General features: G+C 37.6%; 1 protein-coding gene across 1 annotated transcript in view; it reads left to right on the top strand.

Moving 5' to 3' along the window:
• The window catches only part of ITFG1 (integrin alpha FG-GAP repeat containing 1), a 262,992-nt gene that overhangs the window by 26,425 nt on the left and 216,075 nt on the right, over window positions 1-20,492 (top strand). The window contains exon 6 of the mRNA XM_036832521.1: window positions 1,486-1,580. Coding sequence (XP_036688416.1) covers window positions 1,486-1,580 — 95 coding nt within the window. The remainder of the gene's footprint in view (window positions 1-1,485; window positions 1,581-20,492) is intronic.

Raw genomic sequence — 20,492 nt, 5'->3', positions numbered from 1 at the left:
ATTACCAACTCTTTTCCATAGCTAATGCACCATTATATATTCCCATCAGCAATATACAAGGGTTCTATTTCTTTTAGCAGTTTGAGACATCTGTGTTAATTTTTGGTATATGGTATGAAGTAGGGGTCTAAATTCATTCTTTTGCATGGCTGAAAACTTTGGAATTAATACTTATAAAAGATAATCATTCTCCACAGTCTCGGGAAAATATCACCCATGATAATATTAAGTTATTTTTCTTACACTTAAAGAATTAAAGATATAAATATAAGGGCTAAAACTATAAAACTCTTAGAAGAAAGCATAGGGGTAAATTTTCATAACCTTGGATTTGGAAATGGATTCTTAGATCTGACACCAAAAGAAAAAAGCAGCACAAAAAAAAATTACAACTGGATTTATCAAATTAAAAGCTTCTACACAGCACAGGACACTATCCAGAAACTGAAAAGGCTGTACAGAATGGGAGAAAATATTGGCAAATCATGCATCAGGTAAAGGTCTAGGATCTAGTCTATATAAAGAACTCTTACAACTCAAAGCAATAAATAATCCACTTTAAAAATAGGCAAAGAATTTGAGTAGACATTTCTCCAAAGATATACAGGTAGCCAACAAGCATGTGAAAACATGCTCAGCATCATTAGACATCAGGAAAATATAAATCAAAACCACAAGAACCCTTCAGGAAGTAGCTATAATAAAACAAAGGGACAGTAATAAGTGTTCACAATGGAATGGAGGTATTGAAATACCCATACATTGCTAGTGAGAATGTCTGATGATGAAGCCACTTTGGAAGACAGTTTGACAGTTCTTCAGAAAGTCAAATATAGAGTTACCATGTGGCCCAGCAATTCTGCTCCTAGGTATATACACAGAAGAATCAAAAACATATGTGTATGTCCACATAAAAACTTGTACATGAATATTCATAACAGCATTTATTTGTAATAGCCAAAAGTGGAAACAAGTCAAATGTGCATCAACAGTTGAACAGATTAACAAAAAATATTGCCATGTAATTATATATTATTCAGGGATAAAAAAGACTGAAGTAGTGACACATGCTACAAAATGGATGAACCTGAAAATATTATTCCAAGTGAAAGAAACCAGGCACAAAAGGCCACATGTTATATGATTCAATATATATGAAACGTCCAAAATAGGGAAATCCATAGAGCCAGAAAGCAAATTAGTGTTTGCCAGAGGCTTGATGGAGGGAAGAATGAGAAGTTACTAATGAATACAGAGTTTCATTTTGAGGTGATGAAAATGTTGTGAAATTAGATAGTGGTTGGTGATGGCTACACACTGTGAATATACAAAACCCACTAAATTGTACACTCTGAAAGAGTGAATTTTAGAGTATGTGACATAGCTAAGAATAAATGAGTTTTTAAAATATCTTGCACGCAGATATTTTTGTTTTAAAACAGTGCTCATTTGATGTTTGCCTTAAGAAAAAAATTTTTCTTTTAGGAATTTATCATGGCATCCTGCATTGACCATTAAAAGTAAAATGCGAATTCCACATTCTCATGCATTCATTGATCTGACTGAAGATTTTACAGCAGGTGAGTTGCACATAAATGTAAAGTATTTCTTTTAGGCTGCCAGAGAATGATGAGATTTTTACTGTTTTCCTAGTAATCATTTGCTATTGAATTGAATATTAAGACCAAAATGTTAAAAGGTTATAAGGAAGTTAGTGATATTGGAAAAATGTAAAAAGTACTGGATGTAATAAATAAGTCTTTAGTTTTTGTTTTTGCTGTTTCTTAACCACATCAAAATTTGGATTATTGACTAATAAATGCTGTAAATTTAATTATAAGAAAAATATTTAGCTTATGTATTAAAGAATTTCAAAGACTTTTAAAAATTTTTATTATGGAAAATTTTAAATATAGAAAAGTAGGCAGAATAGTATGATATACGCACATTTAATCATCACCTAGCTTCAACAATAATCAGTATATGGCCAATCTTGTTTCATCTGTATAACCACCCATGAGCCCCTGCCACCCCGATAATTTTATAGGAATTCCCAAACATTGTATCATTTCACTTATAAATATTTCAATCTGTATCTCTAAATGATACAGACTTTTTTATTTTTAGCAACCTCAAGATCATTTTCAAACATTAAAAAATTTAACAATATTCTCTTAATATCAAATACTTATTCACTATTCAAAATGCCCCAATTCTCTCCTAAATGTTTCTATCAAATTAGGAGCTAAATGAGGTACATACACACGAAGAAAAAACACCTGTCTTACAGAATTTCTCAAAGTGTGGATTTTGCTGGTAGTGTCCCCATGATGTTAATATGTGACTCCGTCCCCTGTATTTCCTCTAAGCCAGTAATTAGATTTAAGCAGCTATTGATGATCATTGTCAAGTCCACTATTTCAAAAGGATTTACAAAATCATAGCACCCTATATCTATCACTCCTCAGCATATATTATCAGCTGGAATTTTCTATTTAAAACAAACGAAAAAAAGGAACATCTATTATTATCTTTTTAGTCAACCGAAGTACAGTTGAGACAGGCAGGTTAAATGCTTAAATTTTCTTCCTTCTCATTTTTTTTCCAGTTTTTTTTAATGTGGCAAAATACACGTAATGTAAAATTTCCATTGTGACCATTTTTAAGTGTGTGGTTCAGTAGTATTAAATACATCCATAGTATTGACCATCCAGCTCTTTCCATCTTGTAAAACTGAAACTCTACACCCATTAAACAGTAACTCCTCATTCATCCCTTTCCCCCAGCTTGTGGCAACCACTGTTCTACTTTGCTTTTTGACCACTAAAAGTACTTTGAATAAGTGAAATCATACAGTGTGTGTTATTTTTAACTGGCTGTTTCACTTATCATAATATCCTTAAAATTCATCCATGTTGTAGCGTGTGTCAGAATTTTCTTCCTTTTTAAAGCTGAATTGTATATATCCACATTTTGCTCAGCTTCCACATTTTAGCTATTGTGAATAATGTTGCTGTGAACATTGATGTACAGACATCTCTTAGAGATCCTGCTTTCAGTTCTTTTGGGTATATATCCAGAAGTGAAATTGCTGGTTCATATGATAATTTTGTGTTTAATTTTTTGAGGAATGGCCATCACAGCAGCTTTATCGTTTTACATTCCCACCAACAGTGTACAAGGGTTCCAGTTTCTCCACATAGTTGCCAATATTTGTTATTTTCTTTTTTTTTTTCATAGTAGTCATTCTAATAGGTATAATGTGGTATCTCATTGTAGTGTGGGTTTGTTCTGTTTTTTGGGTTTTTTTGCCGCTCCACGTGGCTTGCGGGATCTTAGTTCCCAAACAGGGATTGAGGGATTGAACCCGGCCCCAGCAGTGAAAGCACTGAGTCCTAACCACTGGACTGCCAGGGAATTCCCTCACTGTAGTTCTGATTTGCATTTTTCCTAGTGATTAGTGATGTCGAGCACCTTTTCATGTCCTTATTAGCTATTTGCATATCTTTTTTGGAGAAGTGTGTACTTAAGTCCTGTGCCCGTTTTTCAATTGGGTTGTTTCTTTGGTGGTGTTGAGTTTTAGTTAGTCTCTGTTCAGAATATTGCTCCCTTATCAGATACATGATTTGCAAATATTTTCTCTCATTCTGTGGGATACCTTTTTACTCTGTTGATAGTGTCTTTGTATGCAAAAAAATTTTTAATTTCATGAAGTCCACTTTTTCTGTTGTTTCTTTGTTGCCTGTGCCTTTGGTGTCCTATCCAAAAGATCATTGCCAGGTGCACTGTCATGAAGCTTTTGCCCTATAGTTTCTCTTGAGAGTTTTATACTTTTATCCCTTACATTTAGAGCTTTGATCCATTTTGAGTTAATTTATATATATGGTGTTAGGTAAGGGTCCAACTTCATTACTTGCATGGATATCCAGTTTTCCTAGCACCATTTTTTTTTTTAATATTTATTTATTTTATTTATTTTTTTAGCTGTGTCGGGTCTTCGTTGCAGTGCGCAGGCTTCTCTCTAGTTGTGGCATGCGGATTTTCTCTCTGTAGTTGTGGTGCGCAGGCTGCAGAGCGTGTGGGCTCTGTAGTTTGCGGCACTCGGGCTCTCTTGTTGAGGCGCTCAAGCTCAGTAGTTGTGGCGTGCAGGCTTAATTGCCCTGCGGCATGTGGGATCTTAGTTCCCTGACCAGGGATTGAATCCATATCCCCTGCATTGGAAGGCAGATTCTTTACCAGTGGACCACCAGGGAAGTCCCATAGCACCATTTATTAAAAAGACTTGTCATTTCCCCACTGAATGGTCTTACCACCCTTGTCAAAATTCATTTGACCGTATACTCAAGGGTTTATTTCTGGGTTCTCTGTGATTTCACTGACCTATATGTCTGTCTTTATGCTAGTACCTCACTGGGGTTTTTTTGGGGTTTTTTAAAACTTTTTATTTTATATTGGAGTATAGCCAATTATGTTGTGATAGTTGCAGGTGCACAGCACAGCGACTCAGCCATACATATACATGTATCCATCCTCCCCCCAGACTCCCCTCCCATCCAGGCTGCCACATAACATTGAGGAGAGTTCCCTGTAGTACTATACTGGTTTGATTACTATAGCTTTGGAATATGTTTAGTAATCGGGAAGTGTGAGTCCTCCAACTTTGTTCTTTTTCAACATTGTTTTGACTATTTTAGGAGGTCCCTTGAGATTCTACATGAATTTTAGGACAGGTTTTTCAGTATCTATAAAAAGTGCCATTGGGATTTTGGTAAGGACTGTTCTGAATCTATAGGTCACTTTGGGTAGTATTGACATCTTAACAATATTGTCTTTCAGTCCATGAACATGCAATGTGTTTTCCTTTATTTGTTTTCTTAATGATTTCTTTCAACAATGTTTTATAGTTTTTAATTATATAAGTCTTTCACCTCCTTGGTTAAGTTAATTCCTAAGTATTTTATTCATTTTGATTCTATTGTAAATGAAATGTTTTCTTAATTTCCTTTGTGGAATTTTCATTGTAAGTGTTTAAAAATGCAGCTGATTTTTGCATGTTAATTTGTATCCTGCTACTTTTCTGAATTCATTTATTAATCTGAACAGGTTTTTTTTTTGGTAGAATCTTTAGGGTTTTCTACATATAAGATCATATCATCTATGAACAGAGATAATTTTACTTTTTTTCTTTCTAACTTGGATGCCTTTCATTTCTTTTTCTTATTCCTCCCTTTTTTTTTTTTACCAGTTTTCAAACGCTTCTAATCAGCTTTTGCAATTACATTTTTTTTTTTTTTTGCAATTACATTTTTATATAGTATACTAATTGCAAATGAGTAAAGCATGCCTGGTGGTTGTTAAAAATAATAAAACTTCCTTCCTTTAAAAGTATTTTATGAATTTACATTCCCACCAACAGTGCAAGAGGGTTCCCTTTTCTCCACGCCCTCTCCAGCATTTATTGTTTGTAGATATTTTGGTGATGGCCATTCTGACCCGTGTGAGATGATATCTCATTGTAGTTTTGATTTGCATTTCTCTAATGATTAATGATGTTGAGCATTCTTTCATATGTTTGTTGGCAATCTCTGTATCTTCTTTGGAGAAATGTCTATTTAGGTCTTCTGCCCATTTTTGGATTGGGTTGTTTGTTTTTTTGATATTGAGCTGCATGAGCTGCTTGTAAATCTTGCAGATTAATCCTTTGTCAGTTGCTTCACTTGCAAATATTTTCTCCCATTCTGAGGGTCGTCTTTTTGTCTTGCTTATGGTTTCCTTTGCTGTGCAAAAGCTTTTAAGTTTCATTAGGTCCCATTTGTTTATTTTTGTTTTGATTTCCATTTCTCTAGGAGGTGGGTCAAAAAGGATCTTGCTGTGATTTATGTCATAGAGTGTTCAGCCTATGTTTTCCTCTAAGAGTTTGATAGTGTCTGGCCTTACATTTAGGTCTTTAATCCATTTTGAGTTTATTTTTGTTTATGGTGTTAGGGAGTGTTCTAATTTTATACTTTTACATTTACCTGTCCAGTTTTCCCAGCACCACTTATTGAAGAGGCTGTCTTTTCTCCACTGTATATGCTTGCCTCCTTTATCAAAGATAAGGTGACCATATGTGGGTGGGTTTATCTCTGGGCTTTCTATCCTGTTCCACTGATCTATATTTCTGTTTTTGTGCCAGTACCATACTGTCTTTGATTACTGTAGCTTTGTAGTATAGTCTGAAGTCAGGGAGCCTGATTCCTCCAGCTCCATTTTTCATTCTCAAGATTGCTTTAACTATGGAGAACAGTATGGAGGTTCCTTAAAAAACTAAAAATAGAACTACCATATGACCCAGCAATCCCACTACTGAGCATACCCTGAGAAAACCATAATTCAGAAAGAGTCATGTACCAAAATGTTCATTGCAGCTCTATTTACAATAGCCAGGACATGGAAGCAACCTAAGTGTCCATCAACAGATGAATGGATAAAGAAGTTGTGGCACATATATGCAATGGAATATTACTCAGCCATAAAAAGAAACGAAATTGAGTTATTTGTAGTGAGGTGTCATACAGAGTGAAGTAAGTCAGAAAGAGAAAAACAAATACCGTATGCAAACATATGTATGGAATCTAAGAAAAAAAAAGGTCATGAAGAACCTAGGGGCAAGACGGGAATAAAGACACAGACCTACTAGAGAATGGACTTGAGGATATGGGGAGGGGGAAGGGTAAGATGTGACAGGGTGAGAGAGTGGCATGGACATATATACACTGCCAAACGTAAAATAGATAGCTAGTGGGAAGCAGCCGCATAGCACAGGGAGATCAGCTCGATGCTTTGTGACCACCTAGATGGGTGGGATAGGGTGGGAGGGAGGGAGACACAAGAGGGAAGAGATGTGGGAACATACGTATATATATAACTGATTCACTTTGTTATAAAGCAGAAACTAACACACCATTGTAACGCAATTATACTCCAATAAAGATGTTTAAAAAATAAATTAATTAATTAAATTAAATTAAATTTAAAAAAATAAAATAAAATAAAATTTTTAAAAAAGTATTTTATGCTTTAACTCCTAAAATTTCTTGAAAAACAGGTAGCAAATAATATTTTATAATTCAAACTTTTATTAATTCTGGATGATTATGAGTTTTATTACTAAAGCATTTTCATTATTAAGATACAATTTGCAAAGTTAAGAAAATTTTAGTGTTGAAATTTACTTTGGATTTTACTGGTTTAAAACAAACCAGGCCACAAATTGAGCCTTTTGCCCAGTGAGTTTTTTATGGTTCTGAGAGTTTAGGTTCCTGAGTGTGGATTCAGATTGGATAGAGGAGAGTTTAAGAAAAGAGCAGTTACTTTTAGTGTGGCATACCGGTATGCTAAATCATGTGAAAACACAAAAATAAAGTTTTTAGTACGTTGTCCTGGAAGTTGTCTTAAAACCTTGTTTTTCAAGATAAGGATATTCTATAGTTAAAGGCTCATTTTCTATTATTTCATTCCATTTATTTTATTTATTTTTAACATCTTTATTGGGAGTATAATTGCTTTACAATGGTATGTTAGTTTCTGCTTTATAACAAAGTGAATCAGCTATGCATATACATATATCCCCATATCTCCTCCCTCTTGCGTCTCCTTCCCACCCTCCCTTTCCCACCCCTCTAGGTGGTCACAAAGCACCGAGCTGATCTCCCTGTGCTATGCGGCTGCTTCCCACTAGCTATCTATTTTACATTTGGTAGTATTTATAAGTCCATGCCACTCTCTCACTTCGTCCCAGCTTACCCTTCCCCCTCCCCGTGTCCTCAAGTCCATTTTCTACATCTGCGTCTTTATTCCTGTCCTGTCCCTAGGTTCTGCATAACCGTTTTTTGTTTTTTTTTTTTTTAGATTCCATATATATGTGTTAGCATACGGTATTTGTTTTTCTCTTTCTGACTTACTTCACTCTGTATGACAGACTCTAGGTCCATCCACCTCAGTACAAATAGCTCAATTTCGTTTCTTTTCATGGCTGAGTAATATTCCATTGTATATATGTGCCACATCTTCTTTATCCATTCATCTGTTGATGGACATCATTCCATTTATATTCGTACACATACACACACACACACTCACAGACAGACTTTTGTTTTTTACAATTCCTTTTTTTTTTTTTTTAATAAATTTATTTATTTATTTATTTTTGGCTGTGTTGGGTCTTCGTTTCTGTGCAAGGGCTTTCTCTAGTTGCGGCAAGCGGGGGCCACTCTTCATCGCGGTGCACGGGCCTCTCACTATCGCGGCCTCCCTTGTTGCGGAGCGCAGGCTCAGCAGTTGTGACTCACGGGCCCAGCTGCTCCGCGGCATGTGGGATCCTCCCAGATCAGGGCTCGAACCCGTGTCCCCTGCATTGGCAGGCGGACTCTCAACCACTGCACCACCAGGGAAGCCCCTACAATTCCTTTTTGAAGAAAGGTTTATTTTACGTATGAGGTTTTAGAAACTTAGTTTCTTTCAGTTCAGTAATATTAGATTTCCTTAATCAACACCAACTCTGCCTTTAAGGAATTTTTTTTTATGAAAGAGGAAGTGATTATTGTCAGATGTTGGAAAATATATCCAAAGAGATATCTCAGTAGATTTTACGCTTTATTTTAAAATGACATGAATACAACTCATCCCATTACAACAATTGGAAAATCCAAAAGTAAATATGTATAAATTGCTTAAAGCATACTTTTTCTTATTGAAGTACTGTTGAACTTCACTAATTTATTCAAAAAAGCTGTGGCTGGACGGGGGATGTGAACATAGATATGTGATTTCAGGATGTATTCTTCAAAGAAGTAACACCAAAACATTTTCATTTCTGTTTTACTCTCTCATCCTAAAGTCAATATCCAAGAGTGAGGAATGAAAGGGAATACTGGTGGAAATGCTGGTCTTAAGTACAGCTGTGAAATAGGTGAAACCTGTCTTGTGGTCCCTTCATCTGTACTGTTCTTGGTCTCTCTCACCCTCTTGGGGCTCTGGTGACATTACTCTCTTTCCTTCAGCCAGCTGATGCTCTCAAACTGACCCCCAATTGCCCTGAATTTTCCACAGAGTTAATTTCATCCCTTGCAGTAAACTTTTCCCTTATGATTTATCCCAACAAAAGTTTTGCAGGGTATCTGCCTAGCCCAAGTGATAAACCAGTGAAAACAAGGTAAAGGTTCGCTGCTGCAGATTTTCCCTGGCCAAATAAGACATGCATTTCGAAAGAGGCCTTGAATCCCATAAGAACTGAGTAATAGAAAAATTATCAGCACTTTATCAGAGTCAGTGGGAAAAAATTTTGTGATGGGCAGTTTTCTCCACTGCCCCTTAAATCAGACCTCCTAGATGACTACAGTGCTACATGGTTTCCACATAGAACTAAGGTAGACAGGATGGACCATACTATTTAAAAACCCTGCTAACTGGGTCTTTGTCCTTATCTCTTGCTTCTTCAGCCCATTCATCCTGCACATTCTGAGTGACCACCTTTAAGCACTAAGGGCCTGGCCACTCCCCCATCAAAAACCTTCCCTGGTCCCCATTACTTCCCAGATGATTTCTAAACTTCTGTCTTCTAGATGTCCTGTGGACTGGGCCTGTCCTGCTTTTCTGGTCTCTTGTTTGATTATACCCTAGATGAGCTGGGGTTGTTTTGTTTTGGTTTGTTTGTTTTAGATTGCACATATAAGAGAGATCATATGGGTATTTGTCTTTCTCTGTCTGACTTATTTCACTTAGCATGGAAAATGCCATTAAGAAATTTTTTGTACTTTTATGTCTTTGCACTTAAATCTTTGATCCAGTTGGATTTTCTTGTTGATATTTTTGTTATATCTTTAGATACACGTCCCTCTGTATTGATAGCCTCGGAGGGTTCCTAATTCAGCAGCACAGGCCTCCTTATAATTCCTACCTTGCTATTGAGGAATTAGTTCCTGAACTTATTGTTTACCTGTGTCCTGCCTTATACAGCATGTGGGTCATCAAAACCTTCTTGTAGGTTTGCCATAAATAAAAGGAACAGTGAATCATTGATCATTTAAATAAGAGATTTATTATATTTAAATAAAAGAAGACTCACTTTAAAAGGAATATCATAAATAGTGACATTAAAATTTTAACAAATTATAACATGGGTATACACAGGAAACATAACCTCTTTGTTTTCTAAAATCAGGGCTCTATGCCTTGGGCAGGTATTGGAGAAATGGAATTTAAACTTCTCAATTAAAATTATGTATCTTGGTCTCTTGAGGGTTTTAATTTATTGGTTAAATTTTCAGTTTTTCTGGATATTAACCCATTTCTCTTCTAGCAAAAATGGCAACTGGGTGAGCCTAAGGATAGGCTTATATGTCCTCAGGGAATTGGAAGAAGATGTCTTTCTTTGTATCTGCTCTGAGGTTCTTACACAACCATATTGATGGCCCTTGTGTATTAAGTGCCCTGCTGGTATTTGGCAGCTGGGGACCTCCTGATCTCTTCTCCTTGCTCAATCAGAGCCTCACAGTCTTCCCTGGCTGACTTGATCCTGCCTTGAATCTGATCCTGTTTTAATGGATTCCTCTGAAGCTCCACCTCTTCCATCCAGCCCTCTGACTTGGATTGTCCACTGTTCATCCTCTACCATGGAATTCATTTGCCTTGTACCATAGTAGTAACCCTTGGAAGATCTGTTGGCCCTCAGCTTGGCTACTGTTGATATTCACCGCAGGGGGTCTTAAGTCCCTTTGCCACACATGAAAATGAAGGGAAGTTTGAGAATACTAGGTAGGTTACACCCTCCATGCTCTGTTTTTGTTCTGTGAGGATAACCCCTGTGCATAGCTATCATCTCAAAAGACAGGCTCCTCCCTGAATTCCAGTAGCAGGGTCCTGGTCTTCCTTTGTACTCTGCTTTCCTTTCAACTTCATCATTGTTATCCCCCTCGAGGTTGAACCCTCACATTGAGGGTGGTCAGGGAAACTGGCCTTGACTCTACTCTGTCTTCCTGCAATCTCCGACTCCTCCTCTTTACCCCAAGCCTTCTCATCGCTTCCCTAGGTAGCTAACATCCAGACTTGAGTTCTTTCTACCTGTGACTTAAAGTAAAATTTGTTGAGATCCTTAGGTTTTTCTTTTAATATGTAAACAGAATTCTGGGGATTTAGATATCTGTTTTCATTTTCAACAGAGTCTGACTTTAAATACTTTTATCTGGATAGAGACTCAAAAACTGCCATTTTTGGAAATCAAAAGCTGAATATTATCTCTTTTTTGCAGTCCTGCTGTAATAACCCTAATCTTTTCCTAGGCCAACAGTTCTCTAAGTGTGGTCTGGGTATCCCTGAGGATCCCAAAGCCCCCTTTGGAGGGTCCATGAGGTCAAAATAATTTTCGTATAAACCATAAGACATTATTTGCCTTTTCACTCTTTTCACTGTCATTCTTGCTCTCATTCTCTCACAAGTGTACAAGAGAGTTTTCCAGAAATTTAAAAACATATAATGACCTCATCGTTCTGACGTCTTGTATGTGTGCTTATGTATTCTTATGTTTTAAAAATTTTTAAGTTTTAATGTAGTAAATTATATCAATATTATATCAATAGATATAGCTCACATAGACAAAACCTCTTTGGGGTCCTCAGTAATTTTTAAGAGTTTAAAGAGATCCTGACACCAAAAAGCTTGAGAACTGCTGCCCGAAGTAAATGGATGCTTCTAGCTAACGGGGGTCACTGTACAAAGTAATGAGAAAGAGTAATGTAATATCCTTCATACATACATACATTTATCAAGCAAAGATAAGATCTTGGCTGTGACAACTCAGATAGATTATAACAATTTCTCTAAACATTCCCCCACCCCTCTTTCTTGTTCCTGCCAAATAATTATCATAGTCCTAGCATCTGACACACAGCCAAATGTAGGAACTTAGAGACTAATCTATTGGTGAGGTGTTCAGTTCCTTCAGATGGGTTCTCAGAAGCAGAATTGCTGAATCATATGGTAGTTGTATTTTTAATTTTTGAGGAACCTCCGTATTGTTTTCCGTGGTGGCTATACCAATTTATAATCTTACCAGGAGTGCCCAAGGGTTCCCTTTTCTCCACATCCCCAGTAGCATTTGTTATCTGTCTTTTTTTTTTTAATATATAAATTTATTTTATTTTTTATTTATTTCTGGCTGTGTTGGGTCTTCGTAGCTGCGCAAGGGCTTCCTCTAGTTGCAGCGAGCAGGAGCTACTCTTCGTTGCAGTGCGTGGACTTCTTATTGTGGTGGCTTCTCTTGTTGCAGAGCATGGGCTCTAGGCACGCAGGCTTCAGCAGTTGTGGCATGTGGGCTTCAGTAGTTGTGGCTCAAGGGCTCTAGAGCACAGGCTCAGTAGTTGTGGCACCCGAGCTTAGTTGCTTCGCAGCATGTGGGATCTTCCCGCACCAGGGATCGAACCCGGGTCCCCTGCATTGGCAGGCAGATTCTTAACCACTGCGCCACCAGGGTAGTGCCTTTTTGATGCTACCCATTCTAGCAGGTGTGAGGTGACATCTCGTAATTTTGATTTGCATTTCAATGTGACCTGGAAATTTCTTTAATATCACAAATCCTTTTTCACTAATTCATCAATTTCAGTAATTATTTACTGACCCTCTACTCTGCAAGGCATTATACTAGAAACCAAGGGATCAAAGATGAAAAACAAGATCTCCAGACTCAAGAGCTACAATGGTATGAATCTCAAGGATGTCATTATAGCAAGACATCACTCTATTCATGCTGTATTCAGAAGTTTAAACTTGATTTTTGAACATACTAATTTGTGTCTTAAATGTTTTAAAATTCAGCAGAATTTCAGACCCAGATGCACTTTAATACTTAAGAGTATCATTTGTTCATAAGTACATTTGATGGAGCTACAGAAGATTCTTATATTTTTTTCCTTGCACACCCCTGCTGATCTTGTGGCTTTAAGCATCATCTACATTCTAATGACTCCCAAATTTATATAATCTCCAGGCTGGACCTCCCTCCGAGCTCCAAACTATAGCTCCAACTATTTACCAGCCATAACTACATCCATGTCTATGTCTGATAAGACATTTCAGACCTTGTTTCCCAAACTGCGACCTCCTCAACCCATAATCTTCCCATCTCACTCAGTGGCAGTCCCGTCCTTCCAATTCCTGTGTCAAAAATGTTGGAGTCATCCTCGCCACCTCTTTCTAGCACACACAGTATCGAGTCTGTTATGAAATACTGTTCATTCTACTTTCAAAATATATCCACAACCTGACCACTTTCACCACCTCCACTGTAACCATCCTGGTCCCGGAAAAGGTCATTTCTCACCTGAATTATTCCAGTTGCTATTCCCCTGCTTCCAGCCTGTTTTCAACATGTGAGCTGCTATGATCCTTTAAAAATGAAAATCAGGTCATGTCACTCTTCCTAAGGTTTTCCAGTGATTTCTTTATTACATTTAGAGAACTAGCCAAAGTGTACAAAATGGCCTACTAGGCCCCACATACTTTGACCCACCGTCACCTCTCTGACTTTCTATTTTATTTTCCCACTTGATGCCTTGCACTGAACACGCTAAACTCCTTGCTGTTTCTTAAACACTGCAAAGCAAGGTCCAATCTCAGGGCTTGGGTCGAGTAGCTATTTTCTCTGTGTGGAATATTATTCCTTCAGATATCCATATCACCTCTGTTTTGCCGAAAGCTTTACTTTAGGTTTCAAGGTTCGTAGGATTTGCTGGCAAAATAACCACTCTACACTCAGTTAAACAAGAATTTAGAGAGACCTCATTGAATTAACAAAGATTACAGTATACTAGTTAAGAAAAGAATAGTATAAGAAAGAATAGTAAAGACAGAGGTTTATACGTCACCGAATTGGGGAAGCACCTACATCCAGATCCAAGCAGTGCTGGGAAGTCCCTTGAACAGCAGTCTCTGGACTCCCAGTTGGGAAGGTCCCAGGTGGTGCGCCCACCCCACGGGTAAGACTTTAGTTTGCCACTCGATGGAGCCCAGCTTTTAGCAACAGGCCACAGGCTGATAACAGTCAGCCTACGTGCAAGTTTGCGGCTCTGGTTGTTGTCATAAATGCCTTGGTCTTAACTCATAAGTCTTGGATTGTTCTTGATCCCCGGGGGCTGGCCAGACCCTCAAGGTGCAAGAAATCCCATGACTTACTCTCTATCTTATCTAGTGGATTACAATGTGTGCTGGCACCACCCCTGCTGGCCTGGGTGTAGCTCAGCAGTTTGGCATGCAGCCAGCTGTAGAGTCATTAGTGCTGCCTCTGAAGCCTGAACAAGACTACTTTACCAGCTTCCCCACCAACCTCTTTCAAGTTATTTCTCCAAATAAACTACTTCCTTCACATCTTCACTCACATGTCATCTTATTTGTCAGTGAGGCCTGCTGTATCTGAAATTGCAACTTTCACGCACTTCCCTTTGCTCTTTCTCTGCTTTCGTTTTTCTCCAAAGCCCTTTCACCTGCTGAAATAATATAAACTTATTTTTATTATGTCTTCTCATACTATATCATAAATTCCATGAGGGCAGGGATTTTTTTTGCTGTTCTGTTCACTGTTGTTTCTTCAGTGCCTAGAACAGGGCCTGGCACCGGGTAGGGACTTGATGGATATCTGTTGAATAGTAACAATTTTGGCAGCAGAACAGAATCTGAAGACAGCTAGCATATTTTTAGGTGCTCAAACTGTCCCTAATTGGTAGGCCTCTCTCAGCTATAGATTTAACAGCTAACCAAGGAAGCTCTCGGTAAAAATGGTGTTTGTTTTCAGAAGTTCAAACACATGATTAAATGGGTTTTCTTTTAAAACACCACAGAGGATTTCTCAGAACTATATACAAAACTTAAGAACTTTGGCAGTGGGAATTTCATCTAAGCAGATGTAGAAAATAATGGAGACATTTCTCAAGAGTTCTGTCCATTTTTCTAAAAATACAAATTAAACCATTCCAACCCTTAAGATAACATAAGGTTATCTTATAAATCCCTTCTAAATGCATTCAGTTTGAACTGATTCAAATTCTCTTCTGAGTAATAGCTGATCCTTATCAGCAAAGATGAAGAGACCTGTTTACTAAAAACTGCAGTTGTTTTTGATGTTATCTGATAAGGATAGGACACCAGGGAGACAAAGTATTAGGAAATATCTTTTTGTAAGCATCCTATAACTTCTCTGATACTTTCACACGTTTATACCTAAACGCTTTTGAGAGAAACTTTTCAGAGATATTAGTCTTTTGTAGCAATTTACACTTGCTTATCTTATAACTATTAGTACCTATTATTAGTACCTGGTCTTAATCCACAGATGCCCACCCCTTCCTCACCCCTCCCCCCAAAAGTCTTACCACAGTATCAAATCTGCCATAATTTTTTTAGTTTTTACCTGAGAGTCAAGAATTAATAATAAAAATAATCACTACCATTTATTGAGCACTTAGAATGAGCCTGGCCCTCTTCTAAGCAGTCTATATGTATTCACTTATTTAATCATCATAACAACATTATGGAACAAGTTCTGATATTAACCCCATTATGTATATTGTGAAACCAACATAGAGAGGTTAAATAATTTCCCCAGAAATCACACCATGAAATCCCAAAGCCTTTCTGCCTCTAAACTTTCAGTTTAATATACATTTTACATAACTGTAGAGCTGTACTGTTAATATTGTGGTCCTAAACCCTTTTGAGAATCTGGGGAAAGTTATAGAACCTCTCCCAAGAAAAAATGCCCATAAAAATAAAATTTTATGTTCATGAATACCCTAAGAACTATCCATAAATTCTCTCAAAGGATTCCCCAGTTAAGAATGAAGTAATACAGCTCACTTTAAGTGTTCGAACATTACAGACATACATGATGCAGAAAACAAAAGTCCCACATTACCTGAAACCCTAGATATTAACGTTGTTATTGCTTTGGTTTGTGTTTACCAGATTGTTTTTTTAAGCATGTGATTTTGTTTTTGGGTTTTTTTTTAATGATTTAAGGACTATATTAAAATGTAAAGCCTCTACTCATCAGAAGATATCATTAAAATAAATAGGGAAGACAGCCACAAGTTGGGAGAAGATACTTGCAACATATGTAACCAAGCATGAATTGAGTTCCAAAATAATTATAAATCAAGAAAAAAGACCACCTACTACAAAAATAGGCAAAAAATATGGACAGGAATATCACAAAAGTACAAATAGAAAAGGTTAATAAACGTACATGTTCAACATCTATAGAAATCAGAAATTAAGTGAAAGTGTTCTGCATTCAGCACTGACTTTTTTTGTTTTTTCTTTTCCCATTTATTTACTCTGAAAACTTCCAAGCATTCAGAAAGTATTTTAAAAATTATTCAATACTCTCCACCTTGAACAATTTTTAACATTTTGCTATATTTTCATATATATACACATATATATGCATGCATGCATGCATGCATACATACATACATACAGAGGTAAAGAGAGAGGGTTTCCCTAAACTATTTAAAAGTGAGTTGTGGACATCTTGACACTTCACCTATAAATACTTTAACATGCATCTCCAAAGAACAAGGATGTTCTCCTACCCAACCACAATACCGTTATTACACCTAAGAAAATTAGCAGTTATCCCATAAAATCATTTAATAACCAATCAATATTCACACTTTCACAGTTATTCCAAAAATACCTTACATAACTGCATTTCTTCCCTATTAAGGACCCAATTAAAACTCACATATGCATTTGGTTATTATTCCTCTATAATCTCCTAATCTAGCTATACTCTTGCTTTTTTTTTTTTTTTTTAAATGATATTGATTTTTTTGAAGAGTCCAGGACACTTGTATTATAGAAGGTGCCACATTATGGATTTATCTGGTTGTTTCCACATGATGTTTAACTTTTCAGCACCAGCTTCTTAAAGTAAAAAAATAGAAGGTACTCCAGTAAACTCAGTGTTATTGGCTTGGTATGTTTTTACAAAATAGATGAACTTTTTGTTCATTCATTATGACGAAAAGGAGGGAAAAAATACTATAAATATTGCAAATATGATCTTTTTTTAAAAAAACTGAAGTATCAAGTATAATGAGTGCTTATTATATTAGTTGTATTTCCACAAAGACAGTAGTATGTGGGTCATTGCAGTTATAGGGTCTCTTTGTGATCTTTTAAAAAACATTAAATATTTTTAAGTTACTTTTTTCTTATATTAGTGCAATATGTTGATTATTGGGTAGAATAACAACATGGTATTTCTTCCTTTGATTCAAATTAAGTAGAATTTGTTGCATGAAGTACGATTTTTTTCTCGTGTTAAAAACAAAACTATATTTCAGTACATGAGATTCTAATATGTTGTACATCTATTCTTTGGTTCTATGCAAAGATATTTATGCTCATGTTTTATATTCTAGAAATAAAAATCATCTCCTTGTATACATGATCAATTAGGTCATTTAAATCACTTACCTATAAACTGAGTCTATAAAAACTGTTGAGATCAAACAAAATAGTTCAAGTCAATTGGGCATTTGGTAACAAGTGGAAATATATTCCAGATATTTATCACAGAACGATAAGTGAACAATTTTTTAACAACCACACACACTGGCTCCAGGTGGCCTGAGCCAAGCTCCTGTAGGGAGTGGTGGCTGTGGCATCCAACCAGGTTGGGCTTTGGGTTTGTCTCCTCACAGCCTAGGTTTTGCGCAAGTCCCTTTTGGCCTTTGAGACTTTGTCTCCTCATTTGTAAAAATAGCTTGATACGGTGGCTTTAGTGTGTTTGTCACCAAGAACTATAATAAGAAAATATTTTATTTCATAACCTGTACACACAGTTATACCATGTATGTTTATAGATACATACCTATACATGTATAAACACTTTTATATTTCAACATTTACCCATACTATGTGTGTTATACTTTATTTTAAATTGTTGACGAAATTCATTTCATGACCCATAAAGAGTTTCAAACCCTTGGTTTGAAAAAAAGATTCACTTACTTTCAGATTCTACTACCAAAATGATTCTGCCACTTTGGTCATTCAGTCAGCAAACATTTATTGAGCAGTTATCATGTGCCTATGTGAACAAAACAAATCTCCAAAAAAACCTGCCTAGTGGCTGCAGAGAGGGGCTTCAAGCAGAAGCTCTGATGCTACAGGGACTCCTCAAAGGCAGCTGGACTTTGGAGACTCCTGTTCATGCTCTAGGGTGAGCCTTTCAAAGAGATATTTGCTCAGCACAGCCTGCGGACCAGCCAGCCTACGGAGGTTGGTCATGTGGTCGCCATCTTCTTGATGAGTTTCACCTGCTCCTCCAGGAAGCGGCTTTTCAGGAAGTCACAGAGGTGGGAGTCTGCGCGGGCGGAACCCAGGGCATGCAGATCCAATAGTGCCAGGTTCAGGTTCTTCTCCCTAAGAATGGTGGCTTCCACAGCGTCCTGGGTTTTACCCCACTCATCTTGAGAAGGCTTCCTTGCATCCTGGAAGAGGGTGCAGCCGCAACTCTGGTTCTGCATTTTCAAGAGACGCTGGGCACCCTCACACTTCTCCTCGGCCAATTGGCGAAAAAAGTGGCCCACACCGTCCAGAGTCACATTGTTGCTATCAAAATAGAAGCCCAGAGAGAGCCATGTGGCTGACAGGGTCGTGGCTGACAGGGTCTTGGTGCTCCGGCGAAGTGTCGGGCCTGTGCCTCTGAGGTGGCACAGCTGAGTTCAGGACATTGGTCCACCACAGACCTCCCGGCTCCACATAATATCAAACAGCAAAAGCTCTCCCAGAGATCTCCATCTCAATGCTAAGACCCAGCTCCACTCACCAACCAACAAGCTACAGTGCTGGACACCCTATGCCAAACAACTAGCAAGACAGGAACATAACCCCACCCATAGCAGAGAGGCTGCCTAAAATCATAATAAGGTCACAGGCACCCAAAAACACACCACTGGACACGGTCCTGCCCACCAGAAAGACAAGATCCAGCCTCATCCACCAGGACAGAGGCACCAGTCCCCTCCACCAGGAAGCCTACACAACCCACTGATCCAACCTTAGCCACTGGGGGCAGACACCAAAAACAATGGGAACTACAAACCTGCAGCCTGTGAAAAGGAGACCCCAAACACAGTAAGTTAAGCAAAATGAGAAGACAGAGAAACACACAGCAGATGAAGGAGCAAGGTAAAAACACACTAGGCCAAACAAATGAAGAGGAAATAGGCAGTCTACCTGAAAAAGAATACAGAGTAATGGTAGTAAAGATGATCCAAAATCTTGGAAATACAATGGAGAAAATACAAGAAACGTTTAACAAGGACCTACAAGAACTAAAGTGCAACAAACAATGATGAACAACACAGTAAATGAAATAAAAAATTCTCCAGAAGGAATCAGTAGCAGAATAACTGAGGCAGAAGAACGGATAAGTGACCAGGAAGATAAAGTAGTGGAAATAACTACTGCAGAGCAGAATAAAGAAAAAAGAATGAAAAGAATTGAGGACATTCTCAGAGACCTCTGGAACAACATTGAATGGACCAACATTTGAATTATAGGGGTCCCAGAAGAAGACAAGAAAAAGAAAGGCACTGAGAAAATATTTGAAGAGATTATACTTGAAAACTTCCCTAATATGGGAAAGGAAATAGTTAATCAAGTCCAGGAAGCACAGAGATTCCCATACAGGATAAATCCAAGGAGAAACATGCCAAGACACATATTAATCAAAGTATCAAAAAGTAAATAAGGGCTTCCCTGGTGGCGCAGTGGTTGAGAATCTGCCTGCCAATGCAGGGGACACGGGTTCAAGCCCTGGTCCGGGAAGATCCCACATGCCACGGAGCAACTAGGCCCGTGAGCCACAATAACTGAGCCTGTGCGTCTGGAGCCTGTTCTCCGCAACAAGAGAGGCCGCGATAGTGAGAGGCCCGCGCACCGTGATGAAGAGTAGCCCCCACTTGCCGCAACTAGAGAAAGCCCTCGCACAGAAACAAAGACCCAACACAGCCAAAAATAAATAAATAAATATTAAAAAAAAAAAAAAGTAAATAAAAAGAAAAAATATTAAAAGCAGCAAGGGATCCCCATAAGGTTAACAGCTGAGCTTTCAGCAGAAACTCTGCAAGCCAGAAGGGAGTGGCAGGACATATTTAAAGTGATGAAAGGGAAAAACCTACAACCAAGATTACTCTACCCAGCAAGGATCTCATTCAGATTCAACAGAGAAATTAAAACCTTTACAGACAAGCAAAAGCTAAGAGAATTCAGCACCACCAAAGCGGCTTTACAACAAATGCTAAAGGAACTTCTCTAGGCAGGAAACACAAGAGAAGGAAAAGACCTACAATAACAAACCCAAAACAATTAAGAAAATGGTGATAGGAACATACATATCGATAGTTACCTTAATTGTAACTGGATTACATGCTCCCACCAAAAGACACAGA

Source organism: Balaenoptera musculus, chromosome 19 (genome assembly GCF_009873245.2).
Source record: "Balaenoptera musculus isolate JJ_BM4_2016_0621 chromosome 19, mBalMus1.pri.v3, whole genome shotgun sequence".
Taxonomy (NCBI): domain Eukaryota; kingdom Metazoa; phylum Chordata; class Mammalia; order Artiodactyla; family Balaenopteridae; genus Balaenoptera; species Balaenoptera musculus.
The sequence above is the reverse complement of the archived record's forward strand: the minus strand, read 5'-3'. Positions and strand labels throughout refer to the sequence as shown.